The sequence below is a fragment of the Neophocaena asiaeorientalis genome, unplaced genomic scaffold, assembly GCF_003031525.2.
Source record: "Neophocaena asiaeorientalis asiaeorientalis breed wild unplaced genomic scaffold, Neophocaena_asiaeorientalis_V1.1 scaffold89, whole genome shotgun sequence".
In the NCBI taxonomy this organism is placed as follows: Eukaryota; Metazoa; Chordata; class Mammalia; order Artiodactyla; family Phocoenidae; genus Neophocaena; species Neophocaena asiaeorientalis.
The window spans coordinates 5651394-5675590 of record NW_020172592.1 but is presented as its reverse complement, the minus strand read 5'-3'; the positions used below and the strand labels follow the sequence as shown (position 1 = coordinate 5675590).

At 35.6% G+C, this 24197-nt stretch overlaps 1 protein-coding gene across 3 annotated transcripts in view; it reads left to right on the top strand.

The window, feature by feature from the left end:
- Positions 1-24197, top strand: part of RUNDC3B (RUN domain containing 3B) — a 147025-nt gene that overhangs the window by 62576 nt on the left and 60252 nt on the right. For all 3 annotated transcript variants that reach the window (XM_024738427.1, XM_024738425.1, XM_024738426.1), the window contains 4 exons: positions 2713-2846; positions 9802-9887; positions 20605-20694; positions 23068-23148. In XM_024738427.1, coding sequence (XP_024594195.1) covers positions 2713-2846; positions 9802-9887; positions 20605-20694; positions 23068-23148 — 391 coding nt within the window. The remainder of the gene's footprint in view (positions 1-2712; positions 2847-9801; positions 9888-20604; positions 20695-23067; positions 23149-24197) is intronic.

The following is a 24197-nucleotide window of genomic DNA, read 5'->3' as shown; positions in this document are numbered from 1 at the left end:
GTCTTGTAGACAGCATATCCTGCACATAGCAGGAATCCTAAGGATTTAGCGCCCATTCCTTTTCTGTTTAACCTAAGCCTAGACTTTTAGTTTCTCTATATCTTTGTTTCCTCTCCTCCAAAAGGGGGCTTTGTTATATTCTTTTGGTTTTCAACAGCTCTACTTTGAAACTTCTCATAAATTAATTTCCTCAGTCATGCCAAACTCATGAGAAGATTTAAAATAAAGTCACCAGAGAAATCTTGTGATTCTCCTTTTGAGGTCCCTGGCAGTGTATGGTACTCCATTTCTTGAGGGAAGTGTGGTAGCTATTCCTCATTTTTAAATTGCGGGACAATCCTAATTAATAGAAGCCAAGGAAAATTAGTCAAGACTAGATTTTAGGGAGGTAAATTTAGAATGGTTGATATGGTAAAAGGTTGGATTAGGGAGTAAATTTTAAAGATTTTTTCTAGATTCTAAGCAAGTAATGGGAAAAACTTCACTGTGCATCTCATTCCCACTTTGCAATGCAAGGGGACCTTGGGTCTCTTGACTATTTGTATGATAATAGTAATAACAGTAGTAATCATTGTTAATATTTGTATTAGGCTGTATACTAATTGCTGCACATACATTATTTAATCCTCACAGCAGTGTTATCATGTAGATACCACCATTATTGTCAATTTATAGAAGAAACTCAGATTGGTAGAGTGAAGTTAAGTCATTTGCTTAAGATTGCATGTCTAGAAAGTGATATAATTCTGGCCCACCAGGCTCAAAAGCTCATATTCTTACCATTAGGCATCCTGTTTCCTCTCCAAATGGCTAACAAATTGATAACATGAAAATTGCCCCAAAGACAGACTATACTGAGATCCTGTTCTAGGAACTTTTTTTAACTAAAGAAGAGAGGAGGCAAAGAAAAGTGATGGGGAGAGATTGAGAAAAAGAAGGAAGATTATAAACATTCCTATAGATTTGTATTTTTTGGTAGTAAGATTTAATTTTTAAGGAGACATTTGAGTTATATAGATGTTTGAATAAAGCTTTCTAGATGCTTTTGTATTTTTAGTTATTTGTAGACAAAGCTAAATGTATTTGTCCAGAATATTTGATATCTGTAATCTAGCATGCAGACATCTTGATACCAGGTTGTCACTGAGCTGTTTCTGTAAAAAGATACTAATTAGATTTTTTAAATTCAAATTTCTATGTGCATTGCAATTAAGATCTTGTTTTGTGCTGATTAACCAGTCGATTTGTTTAGTAAATATTTATTAAATGCCCGCTATGAGCCAAGCACTGTGTTAAGTGCTGGAGATAGAATTGAGGACAAATAAGATACAGTCCTTGCCTTAGTGATCTTACCACCTAATATGTGAGACAATCAAGTAAGTAGATAATTATAAGGGTAAGTAAGCTCAGGGTGATATGCCAGCACGTAGGGAGGAGTAACTTACTGCAGAGATCACACGTGGCTTACCAGAAGAGGAGCCCTTGGAAATGTCCTCCATGATGAATAGGGGTTACTTATCATGATATGTGAGCTTTCTGTTGGTTGAGTAACCATACTATTAGAAATACCAGGGGGATCTTTTAAAAAATACCAGTGTGTAGGCCCACCCCCAAAGACTCTGATTATTTAGTTTGGGTGGAGCCCAGACATGAGAACTTTTTAAAAGAAGCCCAGTCATTCTTATGGGCTGCCCTGGTTGGACACCACTCACATATTTCAGACGTTGTTCCTAAAATGCTGCTTGTGGACAAGAACACTTTAACTCTTTTTGATGTTGCTTAGAGAGAACGTGTTACTGGGGAAAAGAAGATTGAGATAAATATTAACTGAAAACAAAGAAGCAGAGATTTTAAAATATAAAAGCTAATCTTTCTTCATTAAGATTGAACAACTTCCCTAGGTAAGAATAATTATTCCAGACACCTGAAGAAATATTAAGATGTCTCTCATGTCCCATTTAAAAATATTTAGAGTAAAAAATTGTTCCCCTGGACCTACTGCTCAAAGTCCTGCATAGAAATATTAATAATATAAGATACACACAAAAGAACATTTGTTCTTGAACAATACATAGTTACCCAAATCTGGAAGATTAGAGTAGTAAATGCCTGAAGGACTTGTCACAGGTTGGTGACTAGAAGAGAGCAAAAGAATGACAGTTAGATGAAGGTTTGGTAGAATGGTAGTGAACGGGTGGGAATGATTAGTGAATGTAGGAGTCTCACTGATTATAGGTACTTACAGACCACACGTTGTTTCATTTCTTTGAAGTATCCCTCTGAAGAGGAGAAAAAGTGTTGCCTTTTAAGTTTTTTCTGTTTTTCCAAGAAGAGGAAGCTTCAGGATGCAACTGGTGAAGTTTAAATTAACGCTTAATTAGAACCACAAAGAGGCATACCTGTGTGCTCTCTGAAAGACTGTGTTAGAATAACAGGATATTAACCTATAAGAGATTTTTTAGTGTCTAGACCCTTTTTACTTCATTTAATTTAATTTTATTGTTGAGAAAACTATGATCCAGATACATTAAATAAATTGCCCAAAGTAACACAACTAGGTAGAGGTAGAACGGGACCAGACTTAAGGCTTTTTGACCCCAGGTGCCCTTTCCACAATCGCACACTCTACTGACATTTATTTCTCAGAGTTTTATTCTTGAGTTTTGAATTTCTAGTCTAGTTTTATTTTGTATTACAATTTGTCTCCTGAAGGTCAAGTAACCTGGTTTGGTTATGAAAGTCCTCGTAGCTTCTGGGACTATATCAGAGTGGCTTGCCGGAAAGTTTCACAGAACTGTATCTGCAGCATTGAAAATATGGAAAATGTCAGTTCCTCTAGAGCTAAGGTAAGGCATAAATAATAATGTGCAGTACGTGTAATCTAATCCTAAACAATTTTGACCCAGATAGAAAATTTTGAGCTCTTTGCTATATAAAATCTTTCTTTTCTTTGTTGGAATTAAGCACTTGACCAAATTTAACATCTTTCAGAGGCTCGTTTCATTTTTTATTTTTAGTAGCATGTAATTATTTTAGAATGCTCTTGAATCTTCACTGTTGCCTTATAAATAGCAGGAAGGTATGAAGCTAGTAACTATGAATTTCTTTTTTGAGAAGCACAGTAAAATATTTCCTAGTCCATGAAGTTTCTACATTTCTTGAATTACCTAAATCAGTGCCTCTTAGTGTCCTGCGCTGGCAGTCCATAATGTCAAAACTATTTTCACATAGTACCAAAATGTTACTTGCCTTTTGCACCGGGTCGATACTTGCACTGCTTATGCAGAAGCAATGGTGGGTAAAATTAACTGGTGCCTTAGCATAAATTAAAGCAGTAGCATCAAACTATACTAGTAGTCATTGAGTTCTTCCTCACCATACATTCAGTCTTAAAGACAAAAACAAAAACCAGTTTCACTTAATGTCCATGATGGTGAAGTAAACATTATTAATTTAATTAAATATCAAGGCTTTGAGAAGCTGTCTTTTTAATATCTTGAGTGACAAAATGGGAAGTGTGTATACAGCATATTGACATGTGATGGTTGTCTCAAGGAAACGTACTCATGCAGTAGTTTGAATTGTTAACTGAACTAGACACTTTTGTCATGTAATACTATTTTTACTTGAAAGAAAAACATTCAAACTATAGCCTTTTTAGACGTAGGCATTTTGTAGACATTTCATAAATAAAGATGAATGAAGTAAACCTGTTCCTTCAAGAAAAACGGCTTGACAGTATTTGTTGCCAATGGTAAAATTAAAGCTTTCCAGTAAAAATTAGAATTTTGGAAAACTTGTAGTGTATTCACCATCTTAACTCGATAACTTCCTAGTACTTAAATGCTTTTCTAATAACACTGATGTTGATATTAACAAAAATATATATTATTTAATGGAATGTGTCAATATTTTGTAGACCTGCATAACTTATATTTTTTATTTTTATTTTTTAACATCTTTATTGGAGTATAACTGCTTCACAATGTTGTGTTAGTTTCTGCTTTATAACAAAGTGAATCAGTTATACATATACATATGTTCCCATATCTCTTCCCTCTTGCGTCTGATGTGTGGAATAATAAAATCATGCATGGGTAAAAGCTCCATTCAAAGTGTAAGAATGTAATACAGTATGCAACATTCATTGATATGGTTATAGAGTCCATGTTGCAATTAACCTTTAAGAAATTATCACTTACTGAGTTTTGATTAGAACCAAAGGAGAATATCATCCACAGTTATCTGAAAAGGCTATTAAATGATTCCTTTTTCCAATTATGTATCTGTGTGAGGGTAGATTTTCTTTACATGCTTCAACCAGAACGACCCATTGCAACAGATAGAATGCTGAAGCAGATATCTAGTTCTCTTTTATTAAGCCATACATTAAAGAGATTTGTAAAAATGTAAAACAGAGGTCTTTTCTCTCTAATTTTTTTTTAGGGAAAGATAGTTATTTTTTCATAAAAATATGGTTTTCAGCGTTAATGTATAATGAGTTCATTATTTTTTTAATTACTATATATTTTAAAAGTTTCCAGTTTTGACTTGTAGTGCAGTGAATATGGATAGATATAACGTATGTAAAAACCCTTTGGAGTCCTCAAAATTTTTAAGATTGTAAAGGTCTGAGCTGGTGACATAAGGTATATTAGCTTTAGTATAGTAGTTTATTTTTATTGGTTTGTCATAATAACTTTCCTTACCATTTTTGACACTTAAGAGTTACAGAATGAAATAAAAATGAAGGAGAAAATAAAGGTTGGAAATATTAGATAGTTTTAAGATCGACATAATTTAATTCAATTCATTATTTGACAATCATAACCTAATAAATTACATGTCTGTATACTACACAAATGTATAACAATCATCTTTCAACAGTGTAGTTTCTAAGTTTATTGTTCCTGTATCCATTTTTATTTAGAAAGATTTTTTTTCTTATGGAAAATTTTTGGTTAGCAAAATTGACACATATATTGAAATTAAATATTTTGTAAAACATGGACCAAGCACCTAAATTTTAAAAAATTTATTTTTACTTTTTTTAATATAATTTTTAAAGGTTACTTTCCATTTACAGTTATTACAAAATATTGGCTTTATTCCCTATGCTGTATAGTGCATCCTTGTAGCCTGTCTTACACCCAGTAGTTTGTACCTTCCACTCTCCTACCCCTATACTGCCCCCCCCATCCTTGTTAGGGTAAGCAACCTTATCCCTTGTTCCTTCTATGATATAAATTTAACATATTAGACCAATTTCTGAATATACTACTCACATCAACCATTCATACATCCATGCATCCTTCCACCTGATAAATTTTTATTGAGCACCTATACCATAACAGAATTGTGAGTGTAGTCTTTAATACATTCTTATGACTTATGTCCCTAATCCTTCCTAGTTATTCCTGATCTCATCTTCTTGTTTACTTTTTCCTTGTTCAGAAGCTGGCCTTGTCAGTGCTTTGTCCCAGAAGCTGGTTAGCCAAATTTTCTACTGAAAGAGGCAGAGGCAGAGAGAGGGTGTTAATCACAGATACACCAGAATTACCAAATACTAGAACTTTGCAATAAGATATAGTATTGCAAAGAGGCCATTTTTATGTTCATTTTCTATTACTGATTCACAAATCTGCCTCCTCTTTTAACTACCACTCGACTTTTCCTATCCCTAGTTCTTTAGTGTGATGGCCCCAAACCTGGAAGTCATACAAATTGGAGGGGCCCTGTAAACACTCCAAGCTTTTATTTGTGACCCCAGAAAGGCTGTACCTTGGGAGTAAGGGGAATTCAGATGAAGACCAGCCTTCAAAAGACCTAAAAGCGGTGTCCTTAAGTGGTACAAGGTGATTTTCAAGTACACTGTCTGTCTACCAGAAGAAAAGCAAATCTACTCTAGAGAAAGGTAGCACTAGAGTTGCTACAAATTTTCCTCCACAGTGTCCATTATTTAATCAGAAATCACCAGGTATATCAGGAAACAAGATTAAATGAATAAAACTAAGAAATATAAAAAAGACAATTGAAACAGACCTATGGGAGATGCAGATAATGAACTTTTAAGTAATTATGATATAAATAAAGAAAATATAAAGATTAAGAATACCAGAGAACTGGAGTATATAAGAAAATCAAAATAGGAAGCTACAGGATATTCATTCTTATAGAACTTGTACAAAGATCGGTCGTTTGCTAAGTTGTAATTCACCTCAATGAATTTCAGAGGATTGAAATATAAGTATGTTCTCTAACCACAGTAGAATCAATAATAAAAAGATAACTAGAAAATGCTTATATAAGTTGAATTTGAGAAGAATTTCTAAATAACTCATGGATGAAAGAAGAAATTACACATGAAATTGAAAAATATTTGGTAAGTAATGATAATGAAAATATATAAAAAATTGTGCTTAGAGGAGAATAGATAGGCTTAAATAGGCTTTTATGTATTTTTTTTAAAGAAAGGCTGAAAAGTCAGTGATCAAGCTTTCATCTCAAGCAGCTTAAAAAAAAGTAATAAACCCAAAGTAGAAGGAAAGAAATAATGAAGAGCAAAAATTCAATTAAATTGAAACAAATGTACACTAGAAGCATATCAACAAAACCAAAAGTTGGTGTTTTTTGGTTTTTTTAACTAATTAATTAATTTATTTATTTTTGGCTGCGTTGGGTCTATGTTGCTGTGTGCTGGCTTTCTCTAGTTTCAGCCAGCAGGGGCTTTTCTTCGTTGTGGTGTGCAGGCTTCTCGTGGCGTTGGCTTCTCTTGTTGCAGAGCATGGGCTCTAGGTGCATGAGCTTCAGTACTTGTGGCAGGCGGGCTCAGTAGTTGTGGCTCACAGGCTCTAAAGCGCAGGCTCAGTAGTTGTGGCACACGGGCTTAGCTGTTCCGTGGCATGTGGAATCTTCCTGGACCAGGGATCAAACCCGTACCCCCTGCATTGGCAGGTGGATTCTTAACCACTGTGCCACCAGGGAAGTCCCAGTTGGTGTTTTTAAAAAGATTAATATAACTGTTAAGTTTCTAGCAAGGCTACTCAAGAAAGAAGAGAAAAAGAGAGATTATAAATTACCAGTATCAGTAATGAAGAAGAGGTAAAACCCATCGACCCTACAGACATTAAAAATCCTAAAAGAAAGTATTATGAATAACTTCACACCTATAAATTAAAAAATTTAAATGAAATGGGCAGATTATTTGAAAACTGTCACTTACAAAGCTAACACAGAAAGGAAGAAAGCATCTGAATATTTTGATGTCTACTGAAGAAATTGACGCTATAGTTTAAAATCTTCCCCTTGCAGCTCATTTTTAAATTGAGTTATCTTTTTCTTATGGATTTGTAAGAATTCTTGGCATTCTACAAATGAGATTCGTTTGTCAGGTACATATAATGCAGGTATTTTTGTCCACTCTGTGATTTGTCTTTTTACTATCTTAAATGCTTACAGTTCATCCCCTGAAATAGGAGGGAAGGTAGAGTGTATGGGTATTAGTTCAATTAGTTGGTTGGTTTGGTGGCATGAGTTTCCTGTCTTCCAGTTGTGTCTATTTTTTGTTTCTTCATATAGTAAAGTAGGGATAGTATTGTAACCTGACTCACACACAGTTCTTGTGAGGATTAAATATCTTAATGTGTAAAACACTCTTAAAACAGAGGTAAGCATGTATTAATTACATTCTTAAGAAGTGCTGACTACGTTTATTTTTTGGAAAAACCTTTAGTGGCAAACAAACAAATATTTGTGTCTCCCAAACAATAACAGCAACCTTCAGTGGTTCACCATTATCTGATAAAGTCTAAAATCTTAAACCTAATTTTCAGCTTTTCCTCCTTTATGGTCCCAACAAGCTTTATATCTTCTGTTTCTTTTGTTGAAAGAAGAGAAACTGTTAAAATCAGCACCATTTATTATGACAATATAACAAAGAATTCCACAAACATCTAAGGACAGGAAACTAGGTGCAGCCCAGTTTTGTGTGGATTGAAATTAATAAATCAGGAAGCAGGACTTTCCCCCATATTTCTTATCTTAACAATAGCACAGTGTCCTGTGTCTAACTTTCTCTGGAGGGCAGCTTTTCCCGCTTCTGTTTTAGAATGTAGCTTTTTGATTCAAGCCACTACTACTAGTCTCTGTGTCTTTTAGATGAAATTTTAAGAAACTTGAGACTAGGAGCTCGTGCTTGCCTCTTCCTTCCTCTGTTCCAATCCGCTACGACTAACTGTAGGTTTCCCTGGGCTGACTCAGCAGAAACAATGGACTGAGCACAGGGCAAGCTAAGGGATTTTTAGGTTAAAAAAAGGTGGGCAGATTGGTGGGCAAACTGACTGGCATGCTAATCACACCCATATCATTCCTTTATTTCCCAACAATACTGCTGCTTGTAGCCTGCTAGGTTGTTATTTTTTTTTTAATTTATTGTAATTTATTTTTGGTTGCATTGGGTCTTTGTTGCTGTGCGTGGGCTTTCTCTAGTTGTGGCGAGCGGGGGCTACTCTTTGTTGCGGTGCGTGAGCTTCTCGTTGCGGTGGCTTCTCATTGTGGAGCACAGGCTCTAGGCGCACGGGCTCAGTAGTTGTGTCTCGCGGGCTCTAGAGCACAGGCTCAGTAGTTGTGGCGCACGGGCTTAGTTGCTCTGCGGCATGTGGGATCTTCTCGGACCAGGGCTCAAACCTGTGTCCCCTGCATTGGCAGGCGGATTCTTAACCACTGCACCACCAGGGAAGTCCTAGCCTGCTAGGTTTTTCCACGTCTGGATTAACTCCGTTTTCATCCTTCTGTCCGACAGTTTTGGTGAATTCACTAGAGTTGTAGACATTTCTACAACTGTAGACATTTCAGTGCTTGTTTTTCTATACTGGTAGTCGACCATCATATATATTGGTTAGTGACACCTTTATTCTTAGCTGCCATTGCAGTGTTTTGAATTTCTTTATAGTTGATCTTCATAGATTTTCTGGAGATGTGTGAAAGGGTTGAGTGAAAAGGAAAGTAACTGAATTATAAAATTCTCACTAAAAAATATAATCTTTATAGTCTTTCATTCTAAACAAAGAATCCAGAAGAAATGCTTTGGATTATAACAAAACTTAACTGGCTAGTCCCAACTATTGAATGATGTTACCTCTTTTCAAAAGTAAAATTAAATTTTTCATATTTTGTTAGAATTGTGTGTTTTCTCTGATTTTGTTCTAGAGTATGCTTCTGGGTGCTTTTGTTATGTGTTTGTTTTTTTTTTGGTTTAAATTTTTGGTAATAGTCTTTAGAATATGCTCTGGAGGCACCAAATTCAGTAACTCATGATTTGGATGCATGATAAATAATGAAATTTGGTTGTTTGAAACCTTCCTCTGGAAAGACTAAACAAGTGGTGTGAGGGTGATTATTAATGAGAACAGACTCTTTTCTTCATGTTTTATAAGGGGGCTCATTTTAATTGGCATGTTGATTTGGGCATTGAAGTAAAGAGATATGTCTTGTGATTTCCTTCTATAATTCACAAGAAGTCTGTAACCCAAGTTAAGTCAATATTAATGGTTATGTCCCTTCAGATGCTAGAAAGTTAATCTGACATGATCTACCCTGCACCTTCAGAGAACAAAGTATATACTATATATAATTAGAATTTACCTCATCTTATCTACTTATTTTTTAGTCTTTATCAAATGCATATTTTGAATGAGTTATTCTTTGCATATTAAAATGTTTATATTTTTATGACATAGCAGGCAAAATATATTTTAACTTCTAAGTTTTTTTTCATGTTTGGTTCTTTCTTCTTCCTTTTAGGGTAGAGCCTGGATCAGAGTAGCACTCATGGAAAAACATTTATCTGAATACATCTCTACAGCTCTGAGAGACTTCAAAACAACCAGGTTTAAAAGTCCTTTTAATTTTCAATATATATTTAAAAGATTTCAGAAGACTTAGCAGTAAGAATAGATGAAGACACATTTGTTTTTAAAGTCCTTGCCTATTTTATTTCCTCCTTTTTGTACTTCTCAGATAAATCCACTGTCTTCTCAGGAAAATGCAGTTTCTCAACTAAACATACATCTTACCTTGGTTTATCTTTTCAGGCCTCACATTCTGCCTGGAATATCTTTTTTCTGAACAATTTCTGATTCTTACTTTTTCAACACGTGAAGTTTCATTTTCTCCACAGACTTTTTTCTAACCAATTTGGAGAAAAATCTGTGAAATTCCTATAGCATTCTTTCTCTTTCCACACCACAATATTTATTTCTTTAATTCTTATATAATATAATTAATGGTTGCTCAGTTGTCTTTTTAGGGCAGTCTATACCAATGTTCTTCTTGGGTTGTAAGATGGTACATTGTGTAAAACAGGACTTTATTAATTTTTTATGATGGTCGAGAAAAGGTTCATATTAGGACAACAGTCATTCCTACTCAGCTGTGGTCTGCTAATCTATATTTATAGCTTTTGTTAAAGAAAGCATTTTTTTTCCATTTCAGTAGTATTTGTAAATGAAAATATTCAATATTTTCAATATCCTAGATATGTACTATTCAATACAGTCACCACTAACCACATGCCACTGTGTAAATTAAAACTGAAATTAAGTAAAATTACTGGGCTTCCCTGGTGACGCAGTGGTTAAGAATCCACCTGCCGACGCAGGGGACACAGTTTTGAGCCCTGATCCAGGAAGATCCCACATGCCGCGGAGCAGTGAAGCCTGTGGGCCACAACTACTGAGCCTGCACTGTAGAGCCCACGTGCCACAACTACTGAAGCCCGTGCACCTAGAGCCCATGCTCCGCAACAAGAGAAGCCACCTCAGTGAGAAGCCCGCGCACCTCAATGAACAGTAGCCCCCACTCGCCGCAACTAGAGAAAGCCCACGCGCAGTAACAAAGACCCAGCTCAACCAAAAATAAATAAATAAAATAACTAAATTTATTTTTTAAAAAAGTAAAATTACTGACTCAGTTCTTCAGTTGCTTTATCACATTTTAGGTGTTCACTGGCCTTCTGTGGTTAATGGCAACCAAATTGGACAGCACAGATATAGAACAGTGCTTCATAGCAGAAAGTTCTATCAGACAGCACTGCCTTAGACACTTCTAAATTACCATACTTATTTCTACCTCATCAATCGTATTTCTTAAAGAAGAGAGTGTCTGTAAACCAGTTTTGACAGAAAATTAGGAATATATATACAGAAATCATGTATCTGGAATCTTAAGTTCATGTCCTGATGCCATATTTGACATTTTGGATTGTGAGAAAATCTGGGCCTTTATTATGACACATTCTTTTAGCTAACTAGCTAATACAGATTACAATATCCTTACTTAGGTGTCTTTACGTTTTTAGGTAATAAAACAATAAATTTTTTATTTGGAAGATACAAAGAAAAAATTATCATTATAAATCTGACCAGGATATAAAGACTTTTAACTCCAAGAAGCATTTGCATAAAGTAAATCTGATATATGCTTATTGAATTCTTTTAAAGCAGTATGATACTCTTGAGATATTTCTAAAGATAGACAGTGAGATGATGATAAACTCTTAGACATTTGAAATAAATCTTACGCAATGAAACATTTGTTTTATTTATCATCACTAATAAATACGTTTAATTATGGAAGATAATAAATATTGAATATAATAAGGCTTCAAAAATAAAAGTAGTATCAGAATCTCATAGATCAAACCTAAAAATCCTAAATTAATGAAATCAAAACCAAGTTTATACCATAATTATCTCCTGTACAATAACAAGATAGTCTTTTCTAAATAGAAATTAAAGCATTAATAATCTCTCTAGGGTTTCCCTGGTGGTGCAGTGGTTAAGAATCCACCTGCCAATGCAGGGGACATGGGTTTGAGCCCTGGTCCAGGAAGATCCCACGTGCCGCGGAGCAACTAAGCCTGTGTGCCACCACTACTGAGCCTGCTCTCTGGAGCACGTGAGCCACAACTACTGAGCCCATGTGCCACAACTACTGAAGCCCACGTGCCTAGAGCCCGTGCTCCGCAACAAGAGAAGCCACTGCAATGAGAAGGCCACGTACCGCAACGAAGAGTAGCCCCCACTCGCCGCAACTAGAGGAAGCCCGCGTGCATCAACGAAGACCCAGTGTAGCCAAAAATAAATAAATAAATTTAAGAAAAAAAATCTCTCTATGTTGTTAGTCTTGTTTCTTAGTTTACACAATTGGGTGGGGTAGAAATAGTACTTGAATAGACTATTTTTAGAGTGAGTAGCTTAAATTTTTTAAGGGAAATCCTTTTTGCCTTGTTTTCAGGTATTAGCTGGGTTTTTTTTTAAAAAAGGAAGTGATTCAGCTGTAAAAAGTTCATGAAGTAAAAATATTCTTGTAACAATATATAAACATACATTATTCACATAGAAACATGGCTTAGTATATGTTTATACACGCACAGAAATACATCATATTTATATACACAGATACACACACAGTATTTAAATGTGACTATGATGGCTCTGTAATTATCAAGAAATGAAGTAAGTAGTTACTTAAGAACTCTCATCCTAAAAGTTAACTAAAAAAAGGCAGTTGCCAAAAGACGAAGTCTTTTTTTTTAACTATTTACACTACTTATTTTTTATTAACTGAAATCAAACCAGATAAACTTAATTATAAACAAATTTGATTGTGAACCCGTAGCGAAAACATATGTATTTGGAAGATTAGGTTTGTAAAATAACAAGCGTACTTTTAGAAAGAAGAGTTATTCCTTACCTTTTGTCTGGATGCTCCCTGACATAAGTGCTTGTAGAACCATGAGAAATGATCTCTAATTCTTTAGGAGTCTTGAGAGTATCTGAATCAAGTGATTTCTTCTTGTTCTACTCTTCACAGATAGAGAGTAATGAGGTCTTTTAAAATGGTGATACAAGTGTTTACCCCAGTACAGAAGGAGGAGCTACATGAGCTAAGACAGGCAGCTTGAAAGTACTGATCAGTGAAAATCCAAGGATAAGATTGGGTAGAGGAACTGTGGGGAGCACAACTACGATAAATCTTCTGAAGTACGTGACGATCGCTCCAAAGTATTAGAGAAATTCATGTGATCTTTTTGCTATGGTGGAGGATATCTTGGTGAGCAATTGAAAAAATCCTTGAAGAGTTTCACGGTTTACGGATTGGGGTGTTGTTGGGAAAGAGCCAGAGGTGGGAAGTTGGCAGACTCAAGAAGAGAATCCAAGCTAAAAGAAGAAAGGACTTATTTTGGTAGGTTACTGGGAAAACCTAGAGATAGAGAAGTAAGGTAGAAACTGAATAATTTGCTCAAAGTTTTACTTTCTCCTCACCCGTAGCCTGAAAAATAATTAGAAAAGTTAAGCTAAAGAATACAAATGTGACATTTGAAACAAGATCGAAAATATTCTGGTAAGATTTTGAAGTAACAACTGTGGAAAATATAAAGTAGAGAAAAAATTACTGCGTGGAATCCTGTTTATTACCACAGTACTTCATTTACGATGACAAAAGTAGTGTTCAAAAAACGTTAATCTTCTCGATATGATAGTAGGAGTAAGAGAAGAGGAACGTATAAAGTAAAACTTCAAAATTACTCAGCTGTCACAAAGGGGGAAGAAAAAGGAATGGATAAACACTTTTCTAAAGGATAGGAGAGTAGGTGGGGTAGTGATAAATTACCACACCTTTCAAGAACTAAGAAGGTCTTTAGGAATTTGAAAGTTTTACATTATTAAGATGAAAAAAATACACATGATTAAAATGTGCTTGTGGACTGCTGCCACACAGCACATATAAAGTTAACTCAAAATGGCTCAGACCTAAAAGTAAAGCTCTTAGAAGAGAACATAGATGTAAATCTGCATGACCTGGGATTAGATAGTAGTTTCTTAGACATGTTACTAAACACCCAAGCAGCAAAAGGAAAATAGATAAATTGGACAGAATCAAAAGGTAAAGCTTATCGCTTTGAAGAATATCTTCAAGAAAGTGAAAAAACAATCCACAGAACTGGAGAAAATATTTGCAAAGCCTGTATCTGATAAGAGACTTGATTGTGAAATATATATGAAGAACTCTTAAAACTCAGTAATAAAATATTTTTAAATTTTAAAATGGGCAAAGAATCTGAATAGACATTTTTCCAAAGAAGGTACACAAATGACCAAGAAACACAAGGAAGATGTGTAACATCAGTAGGCATCAGGGAAATGCAAATCTAAACTGCAAGATACCACTGCACACCTGCTAGGATGGCTACGATCAAAAGAACATATATGGGCTTCCCTGGTGGCACAGTGGTTGAGAGTCCGCCTGCCGATGCAGGGGACACGGGTTCGTGCCCCGGTCCGGGAGGATCCCACATGCCGCAGAGCGGCTGGGCCCGTGAGCCATGGCCGCTGAGCCTGCGCGTCCGGAGCCTGTGCTCCGCAACGAGAGAGGCCACAACAGTGAGAGGCCTGTGTACCACACACACACACAAAAAAGAATATATAATAACGAGTGTTGGCAAGGATGTGGAAACATTGCAACAATTATACATTGATTGTGGGAAAGTAAAATGATGCAACCACTTTGAAAAACAGCCTGGCAATTCCTCATAAAGTTAAACGTAGAGTTACTGTATGTCCCAGCACATGAATCCTAGATAAATAGATACAGATATCCAAGAGAATTAAAACCATGTGTTCACAAAAAAAAACATGTACACAGATGTTCACAGCAGCATAATCCATAAGAGCCAAAAAGGCGAGAGAACCCGAATATCCATCAACTGATGAAGGGGTAAGCAAAATGTCCATTCCATGCGGTGGAATATTATTCAGCCATAAAAAGGAATGAAAAGCTGCTGCTGCTGCTCCTGGTGCTTGCTTATGTGCTTGTTCTGTGGGACCCAGTACCTCATTTGTGAAGTGGTAGCTGAGGGGGATCTGGACCTCGCCACAGCCGATGAAAAGCCCAAGGAGTCAAGACTGAAGACAACAATCATATTAACGATCAAGACAATCTTTTTTTTTTTTGCGGTACGCGGGCCTCTCACTGCCGTGGCCTCTCCCGTTGCGGAGCACAGGCTCCGGACGCGCAGGCCCAGCCGCTCCGCGGCATGTGGGATCTTCCCGGACCGGGGCACGAACCCGTGTCCCCTGCATCGGCAGGTGGACTCTCAACCACTGCGCCACCAGGGAAGCCCAAGACAATCATTTTTGTTGTGATGGAATGTGTCTCCTGTCAGAGGCTGCTTTCTTCTAGATCCTATCCCCATTCACTTCTTCCTTTAGTTATCACCTCTCTCTTTCCTCATCCTCAATCTCTTTCCCATTGCTGGATCATTCCCACCCACGTAGAAGCATATACTGGTATCTCCTACCTTAACAGCAAAAACTTCTCCCTTGAACCTGCATTTCTCTCTCATACTGCTCATTTCCATGTTCTGCTTCATCACCAGACTTCTCAAAAATCTTTATACACACTTTCATCTCCTTACCTGAGAGTCACTCTTTATTCTCGTCCAGCTTCTGCCTCTCACCACTCCACCAAGGATAATTTTAAAAGAATACCAATAATCCACAAGCTACCCAGACGTAATGGACATTTGTCTGTCCACATTGTACTTCATTGTACAGCTAAAATAGTTGAAAACTTCCTGTTTCTTGAAAAACCTCTCTGCTTTTAACTTATATAGCATTCCCTGGCTTTTCTTTCTCCCTCTGTAATTGCTCTTTCTCAGGCTTCTTTTACTCTTCACAGCTTTGTAGTGTCAGTATTCTCTGGGCTCAGTCCTCTGTTGTCTGCTCTTCTTTCTCTTCTCAGAATTTCATCCATCTCCCTGGAACTTTAAATACCAGCTATATGGTGGTGGCACCACATTTAAACCTCTAGCTAGATAGTTCAGATTTCTTGATTCCGTGCCCCACCCCATCCTGCAACCCTGTTGACCCACTTCTTGGCAAATGGTTTCGCTGCCCTACTTACATGGCTGACGAAGTCAGAATCTGAAATTCATATTTGATTCCTCTTTCTCCTTCATTTTTTAAAATACAAATTGATTTCTGGCTTCATGGGGTCTTCGTTGCTGCACGAGGGCTTTCTCTAGTTGCGGCGAGCGGGGGCTACTCTTCGTTGCAGTGCGCGGGTTTCTTATCGCGGTGGTTTCTCTTGTTGCGGAACACGGGCTCTAGGCACGCAGGCTCAGTAGCTGTGGCTCGTAGGCTCTAGAGCGCAGGCTCAGCCGTTGTGGCGCACGGGCTTAGTTGCTCCACGGCATGTGGGATCTTCCCGGACCGGGTCTCGAACCCGTGTCCCCTGCATTGGCAGATGGATTGTTAACCACTGCGCCACCAGGGAAGCCCCTCTCCTTCATTCTTTCCAATCGTTCCAGTAGCAACTCTTTTCGATCCTATCTCCAAAATCTATCTCGAATCTACCTGTTTACCTTTATCGCCATGGCTGCAAGAGTAATGCATACCTCTCTCATCTCTTGCTTATACTCCCCTACTCTCCCAGCTGAGATTCCAGTTTGCCCCCTCCCAGTAGCCACCCAGCTTCCAGCCAGTCTTCTTAAAAGTAAAAGGGATCCTGTCAATTCCCACTTTAAACATTGAAATGGTTTCTCATTACTTTAGCCTGCAGGCTCTGCAAATACATTCCCTGGAGTCAGACCCTGGATTTGCCACTTTCTGGCTGTGGAATCTTGGGTAAATTGCTTTCTCCCTCCATGGCATAGTATTTGGTGGTAAAGTTAAGCAAGATGATTCATGTAAAGCACTTACAACTGTGCCTGGCACTCAGTAAATGTTTACAATTATTGTTAATGTTATGTGGCCTACAGAGCCCTGTGTGATCAAACTTCTCTGGGCCTAAGGTCTCAGACTAAACACTTGAGAATGTCTTTCCTAATGACTTTCTTCAAAGTTGGGTTCTCCTTTAATTTTTCTCTACCTCAACAACTTATTTATTTACTTTATACTACTTACCATCTCTGATTATCTTTTTTCAGCCTGTCCTCTCCCCTAGACTATAAGCTCCATAAAGAGGGGTCATGTTTACCTTGTTCACCATTTTATCTATAGGATACAACTGAGTTCTTGCTATATTATGTACTTATTGATAAAAATAATTAAAGAATCTCACATTCTTAGCAAGACCTTTTGGAGACTTTTTGGCCAGTTTTTCATTCTGATTCCATTTGACTTAGAACATTTCTTTATAATGCTGTAATTTGTTTTGTGTGTCATGAGGGAGAATCTTCTTTATCTCCTCCCTTCAAGTTTCTTCTGTAAGGGCTAAACCGGGGAAGAGAACAAGATGTTGATAAAGAAATTTCTTTGGTCTATAAGATAAGCTTCCTCATATTTTAATATTGTACTTTTAGTGTCTGGAATAACTTATGACTCAAAAAAGGAAATTTTGAAGCCTGATATTGTGCAGTATCACCATTATCTGTTCTGGTTGTTCACTTTGGATCCCACCCAGAGGATATTTGTTATTGAAGTACCTGAAAGGTCTTAAAATAGTCTTTCAGCATGAACACTAAGGATGGCATTATAGACACATATTTCAACTAAAATTAAATTATATGTGTTAATAAAAAGAGTATTATTCTTCTTAGGGTATTATTTTAAATACCTTTCTAGTTTCTAATATATTTCTAGTCAATATACAAATAATTGGAAAGAGTATACCTAATAGAAAGTGGGAGCTTTTCTTCCAGACCACAGTAATATCAAATAGTTGCTCACAGTTTTCCTTTGCTTCTAAAATACAGAACTTCTTTAAAGATACAGTCTACTATATAAATCTTTAAACAGAAGTATTTAATATATTTTTCACCTTGGTACTTTCAATATTTATAATACATTTTTGCAAGTCAGTATGCTCTTTTTGTTAGATCCTGCTCATAAAAATATTTTCTTTAGAACAAAAAATATTTTCAACAAAAAAAAGGGAATTTTTTTAGTATATACCTTACTATTATTGGATTAGTCATCTTAGGCTTTGCTCTTGGCTCATGGGTTACATAATCTTGGTTATATAAGCAAACTTTTTTAGTGTTCCAATTTTTCTGTGAGATAAAATGAAGAAATTGAAAGCTTACAGTCTTTAGAAGTCTTTGAAAATATTGATAATAGAAATCACATTTTCAGTCAAAATTATTGATATGTTGGTTTGATTAAGGGAATATAAAATTAATTTTTCCTAATAGCTTCTGCCTCTCTAATATACATGAATGAGTGTGTTGTCTTTGATTAATTAAGTCTTTGATTAAATGATAGAAATATAATCTTTTTCAGATCACTTAGTATTCTTTTAAATATTATTTTAAAAATTTGTTATCTCAAAGTTAGAAGTACAGTTACTGAAAATTTTTTGTTTTTTTAACCAGGACTAATAATGAAAAGTTCAGCATACAATGGACAATTCTCTTAACTAGCCTTTCCTCTTCCATTTTTCCTCCCTTCCCCTCTGTTGCAGTGAAGACTGTTAAATTAAATCAGGTCTTTGCAGCATTATGCTTCCTGCTTGGTTTTATTTGAGTGGAATTATTGATTACACATATAGCAAGCACTTCACTTATATAGGTTAGCTTAAAAAAATCAGTAGTAAAACAAAAGCCAAAAAACCTCAGTAAAACAATATGATATACACACACATAAATGACCTTTAGGCTTAAAATTTTTTCTAAAATCCAGTTAGTTTTTGTTTCAGGTATTTTTCATTAGTTCATAATATAATATTAACATTAGGGAACAAGCAAGAATAGTTTTGATCTGACTCCTAGAATGTACTTTAAAACATGGTGGGCTCAAGGTAGCAAATAAAAGTAGACCTTTTCTTATATAGGGAAGTACTAGGAATAATGGGTGATTGCCAGTGTCAAAAGCCAGAATAAACACCTGTGTCCCATAGAATGTGGTGGTCTAGAACCACTCGAATCATAGTTCTTCCAGGAGTTGATAAAATATTCAATCAACAGCCGATTTAGCCATTGGGGCAGGGACAAGATCTCAGATATATAGATTTGTCTAAATATCTTTTAGACAAATCTATATATCTTAGATTACCTTTTTGTGGAGCACCTCAGTTGAATATGTAGAAATTACTTCCATTTATTTTACTAATCTTTGTTAGGCTGGAACTTTTAGTTTTTCTCCTTTTATGTAAATGAATGAAAACAATTCCCATATTTCCAAGGAAACAGAAAACATCTAATCCAAGCTAGTCTTCCCACCGTATTTGTTGGCAGTCTTACATCTGTCAGAGGGTAAATAGTCTCTTATTTTTCTTTGTACTTTTTATTCATGTAAAATTCCTTAAGGTCCATTACAGAGGTTAAATTCTCTTTAAATATTTTTGTTTTAAAAGAAGTATTATGGTTTAATAGAAAATATGTAGAACTTAAAGTAAGAAGGATTGGTTTTCCTCCTTGATAAGTTTATCCACATAAGCTTGGGCAAATTGTTTTAACCTGACTCACTTCTTGGTGGTGAATTTGAAATGAATGACAATTCCTTCAGCATTTACTTCATGGGCTTTGCAATTATTAAATAGTATGATTGTAAAAGTATTTGGTAAACTGTGGACTGTTTCAGTGTTGATGCTAGTATTATAAACTTTACATGCAGCCTTTATAAACTCATGAATATGGAAAAGAGCAAGACAAATTTCCTTTAATAAGAAACTTTTAGTTAGTGTTACAGAGTGTTACAGGGGTGTTACAGAGTGGTGTTGACTATGTGTAATATAAATAGTTATAACAATTTAATTATCCCTGTTACTGGACATAAACTAGTTTTTGCATACTGTTATTCTTAAAAAGAAGTAAATTCAATGATCTTACATTCTTTTGTGGAAAAATACCTTAAGCCCATATTAAATAGTATTTTTTTCAAAATATTTATTTTAAATATTTTAAAATAGAACTTTGGTATTTTGAAAATTAACATTGACCAAAACAGAAAGCTTTCAAGGAATTAGCAAAATAGATTCATATTCACTTTTTGTCAAAGATATGATGAATACTTTTTTTTCATAGGCAGCCACCTTGCTAGCCCATCTGCCCTATTAGTATTGTAGTATTAAAGGTTAGCATAAATTACTATTAATCAAAAAAAAATTACTATTAATCACACCTTCCTAGTTCTTTTTTTTTTTAACATCTTTATTGGGGTATACTAGTTCTTAATTAGTTAATAACCTTTGGAATTACAGAAGAACAGAATGTGTGTCTGTGTTTGTTCTACGTATAGAATAATAATCTACCTAGTATTGAAAATAGACCAGTATAAATGACTGTGAATTTACCACCTTTCAGTTGACATTTATATTGCTTCACTCTTAGAGAAAAATGCTAGACACTGTAGACCCCTTGAATGAGTCACTTTGGGGATTCTTTTTAAGAGAGGTATAAGCACTTAGAATGATTTTCTTTGTTACAGTGGCAGCTTTTTTTTCTAAGTATCTGCAAGACTTGAGTGATCCAAGTTTGTTCTTGTTGTGACAAATTAAATAAAATTTAGTTCTTTCTACTTGAGCTTGGGCTCTAAGTGATTTCTGTAGATGAAACTTCAGTCAGTTTTTAATATTTATGTGTTCACCCATTTCATTTTTTAGGAGATTTTATGAAGATGGAGCAATTGTCTTGGGTGAGGAAGCAAATATGCTTGCTGGCATGCTGCTTGGACTCAATGCTATTGATTTCAGGTATTTCATCTAACTATATGCATTATGACTTAAAATTATTCTACCTCATAATAGTTTCTACTTATGATTCTTTTCTTTCAGTTTTCTAAGTAAAGCACACAGTTGGGTATTGATTTGATTTATGTTGTTCCCTTTCGAATGAGATCAGTCTTCTAAATAGGTTTGCTCTCAAAACAGAGGCTATCTCAAACTTAGGGAGTGAACTGACAACCTTACTCTCTAGTTTGGGTAAAAAGAAAGCTTGGACCACATCCTGCCAAGCAGAGAAGTCATGCGCTCTGGTAGCACTGAAGGAAGGTTTTGGATCTCATCTCTTAGTATTTTTCAACTACTGCTTTAAAATGAAAAAGAAATACACTAAAAGAAGATTCAAATCCAGAAAGATTTTCATTGTCTCATGTGGTGAGATAAAGAGGATATTGACAGGCTATCTTAGGTATGTTATGTTTCCTATTTTGTATCTAAAATATTAAAAATTTTGTTAATATTTGCTTTTATTATCAACAAGATGAATTGATTTCAGAATAAGATTACAAGTACTAAAAATGGACATTGTAAGTTCTTTTTAGGTTGATGGCAGCATCCTTTTGCATTTCTTTAATTGATCTAAGATTTTACATTGTACTAAAAGTAAAAGGTTTGTCTAGAATAAGAACTGAAACATGAGAATGAAGGAAGTATTATATATATGCATATATATATATATGTGCGTGTGTGTGTGTATATATATATGCGGGCCTCTCACTGCTGTGGCCTCTCCCGTTGCGGAGCACAGGCTCTGGACGCGCAGGCTCAGCAGCCATGGCCCACAGGCCCAGCTGCTCCGTGGCATGTGGGATCCTGCCAGACCGGGGCACAAACCCATGTCCCCCGCGTCGGCAGGTGGACTCTCAATCACTGTGCCACCAGGGAAGCCCTATATTTTTATTGAAATATATCACTTAAATATATCATTAAATATATCACTTAAATATATCACTTAAAATATATCACAAGAATGTTAACAAATAAGTATAAAACTTAAATGAAAATCTAGTTTTCATTTTTAGTTCATTTTTTGAACTAAAAAATAATGCTACCCAGTTTCACTGAGGTTAACTTTTTCTAGTAACTCACTTCTTTTTCAAAATACTTTTCACTTTGTAAGTGTAACTTTCCTCTATTTAAAATTTGATAAGTGGGATTGGGTTAATTAGCTTAATTCTTTTTGATGAATGTGATAGATGCAGTTTTAAAGTTGTCTTTATGATCCCTCTAAGGGTGTTAACTTTTTACATGGCATGTTGCTGGCTCTGTCCAAATACTATGCAACTTCATTTATTTTTTGGTTGGAAAAAAAAAAACTGGGTTAAGAATCTAAACTCTTGGCTTATTGTAACCCATTGATAATGTATAGAGAGAAAGTGTCTTAAAGATGCATTAGTAATGTTTCTATAAATGAAGGAAAGCCCATGTAAAATGTTGCCACTTTGATTCTTTCCTTAGTCAATTCTGGAAAAATACATACTGCACCCTTGATATTAACATATTAGAACAAGTATTTCAACAGGCACATTTCCCAAAGAAACCAGAAGGTAGTGGTTCATATATGAATTTTTTTCTTTTTTCTTTTTTTTTTAAATTAATTAATTGTATTTATTTATTTTTGGCTGCACTGGGTCTTCGTTGCCGCTTGTGGGCTTTCTTAAGTTGCGGCTAGCAGGGGCTATTCTTCCTTGCAACGCACAGGCTTCTCATTGAGGTGGCTTCTCTTGTTGCGGAGCACGGGCTCTAGGCGCGCGGGCTTCAGTAGTTGTAGCAGGCGGACTTGGTAGTTGTGGCTTGCGGGCTCCAGAGCACAGGCTAAGCAGCTGTGGCGCACGGGCCCAGCTACTCCGTGGCATGTGGAATCTTCCCGGACCAGGGCTCAAACCCACGTACCCTGAATTGGCAGGCGGGCTCTCAACCACTGTGCCACCAGGGAAGCCTGATGAATTTTTTTCTAATTAGGAGATTTTCTTTTTAGGAGATATTAAGTGTCACCTGAGAATTTGTAAATGTGAATAAGGCTTCATCTGAAAATTCTCTAGCGATGTCTTAAGAATTTAATAAAGACGAGGATAGTATGAAATAAATAATGTTTGAACAGATTTCTCAGTAAATTTTACTTTTGCATGATATATTTACGTAACAGTTTTATTAACTCATACAAGCCTTTGTTATTGATATGGAAGGTAGAATATCTTTATGAGGTGTTTATAACAAGTCACATTTAAATTACAAATAAGAAATTCACCTGCAATTTGATGAAACAAATGTCTCTAACAAGAGATTGTTTATAACACTTTGATTTACATTTTAATGTATTAATATATTTACTGTCTATTGTCTTAGCTTCTGCCTGAAGGGAGAAGGATTAGATGGCAACTTTCCTGCTGTAATAGACTATACACCATATTTGAAGTTTACCCAAAGGTATTTGACATTTTGAAATATGTTATTGAAATCTTAATTTATAATGGAATGTCTTGTGCAATATATTCATCTGATTAAAACTACTTTTTATAAAACATTTATTTCAGTATCAGAGATCATTCAAAAATATAAACTCCAGTTGTGTTTTTAGTATATATGTAAATATATAGTTTTTACATAATTGTAATCCCAGTGTAAATATAGTTTTTAAAAAATAGCATGTATTTCTACTGCTGTAGTCAATATAATAACTTTAATAGCTCTATAATAGTCCATTGAGATTACAAAACTATAATTCATTATTTAAATTGTTTTTCATTTATCTCCATTATAATGAAAAGAATAATGAACATTTTTGTGCAAATAAATTTTCCTTTTGTTTCTGTTGTGCATTTATAGCGTTATTCAGGTAAGTACAGTGAAAAATTTTGTGGCTCTTAAAGTCTGTTCTTAGAGTTGTATCAGTTTATCCTACTACCAGTATTTTGTGAGAGTTATGGATTTTCCATAATCTCATCAGCATTGAAAATTAATCAGATGAAATCTAAAGATATTCTGAAGATCTTCTTGCATCATTGACTTCCCAAATAGAATAATGATCTTTATATACTTCTTTCTTTTTCACATCTTTATTGGAGTATAAATGCTTTACAGTGTTGTGTTAGTTTCTGCTGTACAACAAAGTGAATCAGCTATATGTATACATATATCCCCATATCCCCTCCCTCTTGCGCCTCCCTCCCACCCTCCCTATGCCACCCCTCTAGGTGGTCACAAAGCACTGAGCTGATCTCCCTGTGCTGTGCAGCAGCTTCCCACTAGCTATCTACTTTACATTTGGTAGTGTATATATGTCAGTGCTACTCTCTCACTTTGTCACAGCTAACCCTTCCCCCCTTGTGCCCTCAAGGGCATTCTCTACGTCTGTGTCTTTATGCCTGCCCTGCCACTAGGTTCATGAGTACCACTTTTTGAAATGCCATACATATGCATTAGCATATGGTATTTGTTTTTTTTTTTTTTTTTCCCCAGCCTTCCCCCCCCCCTGG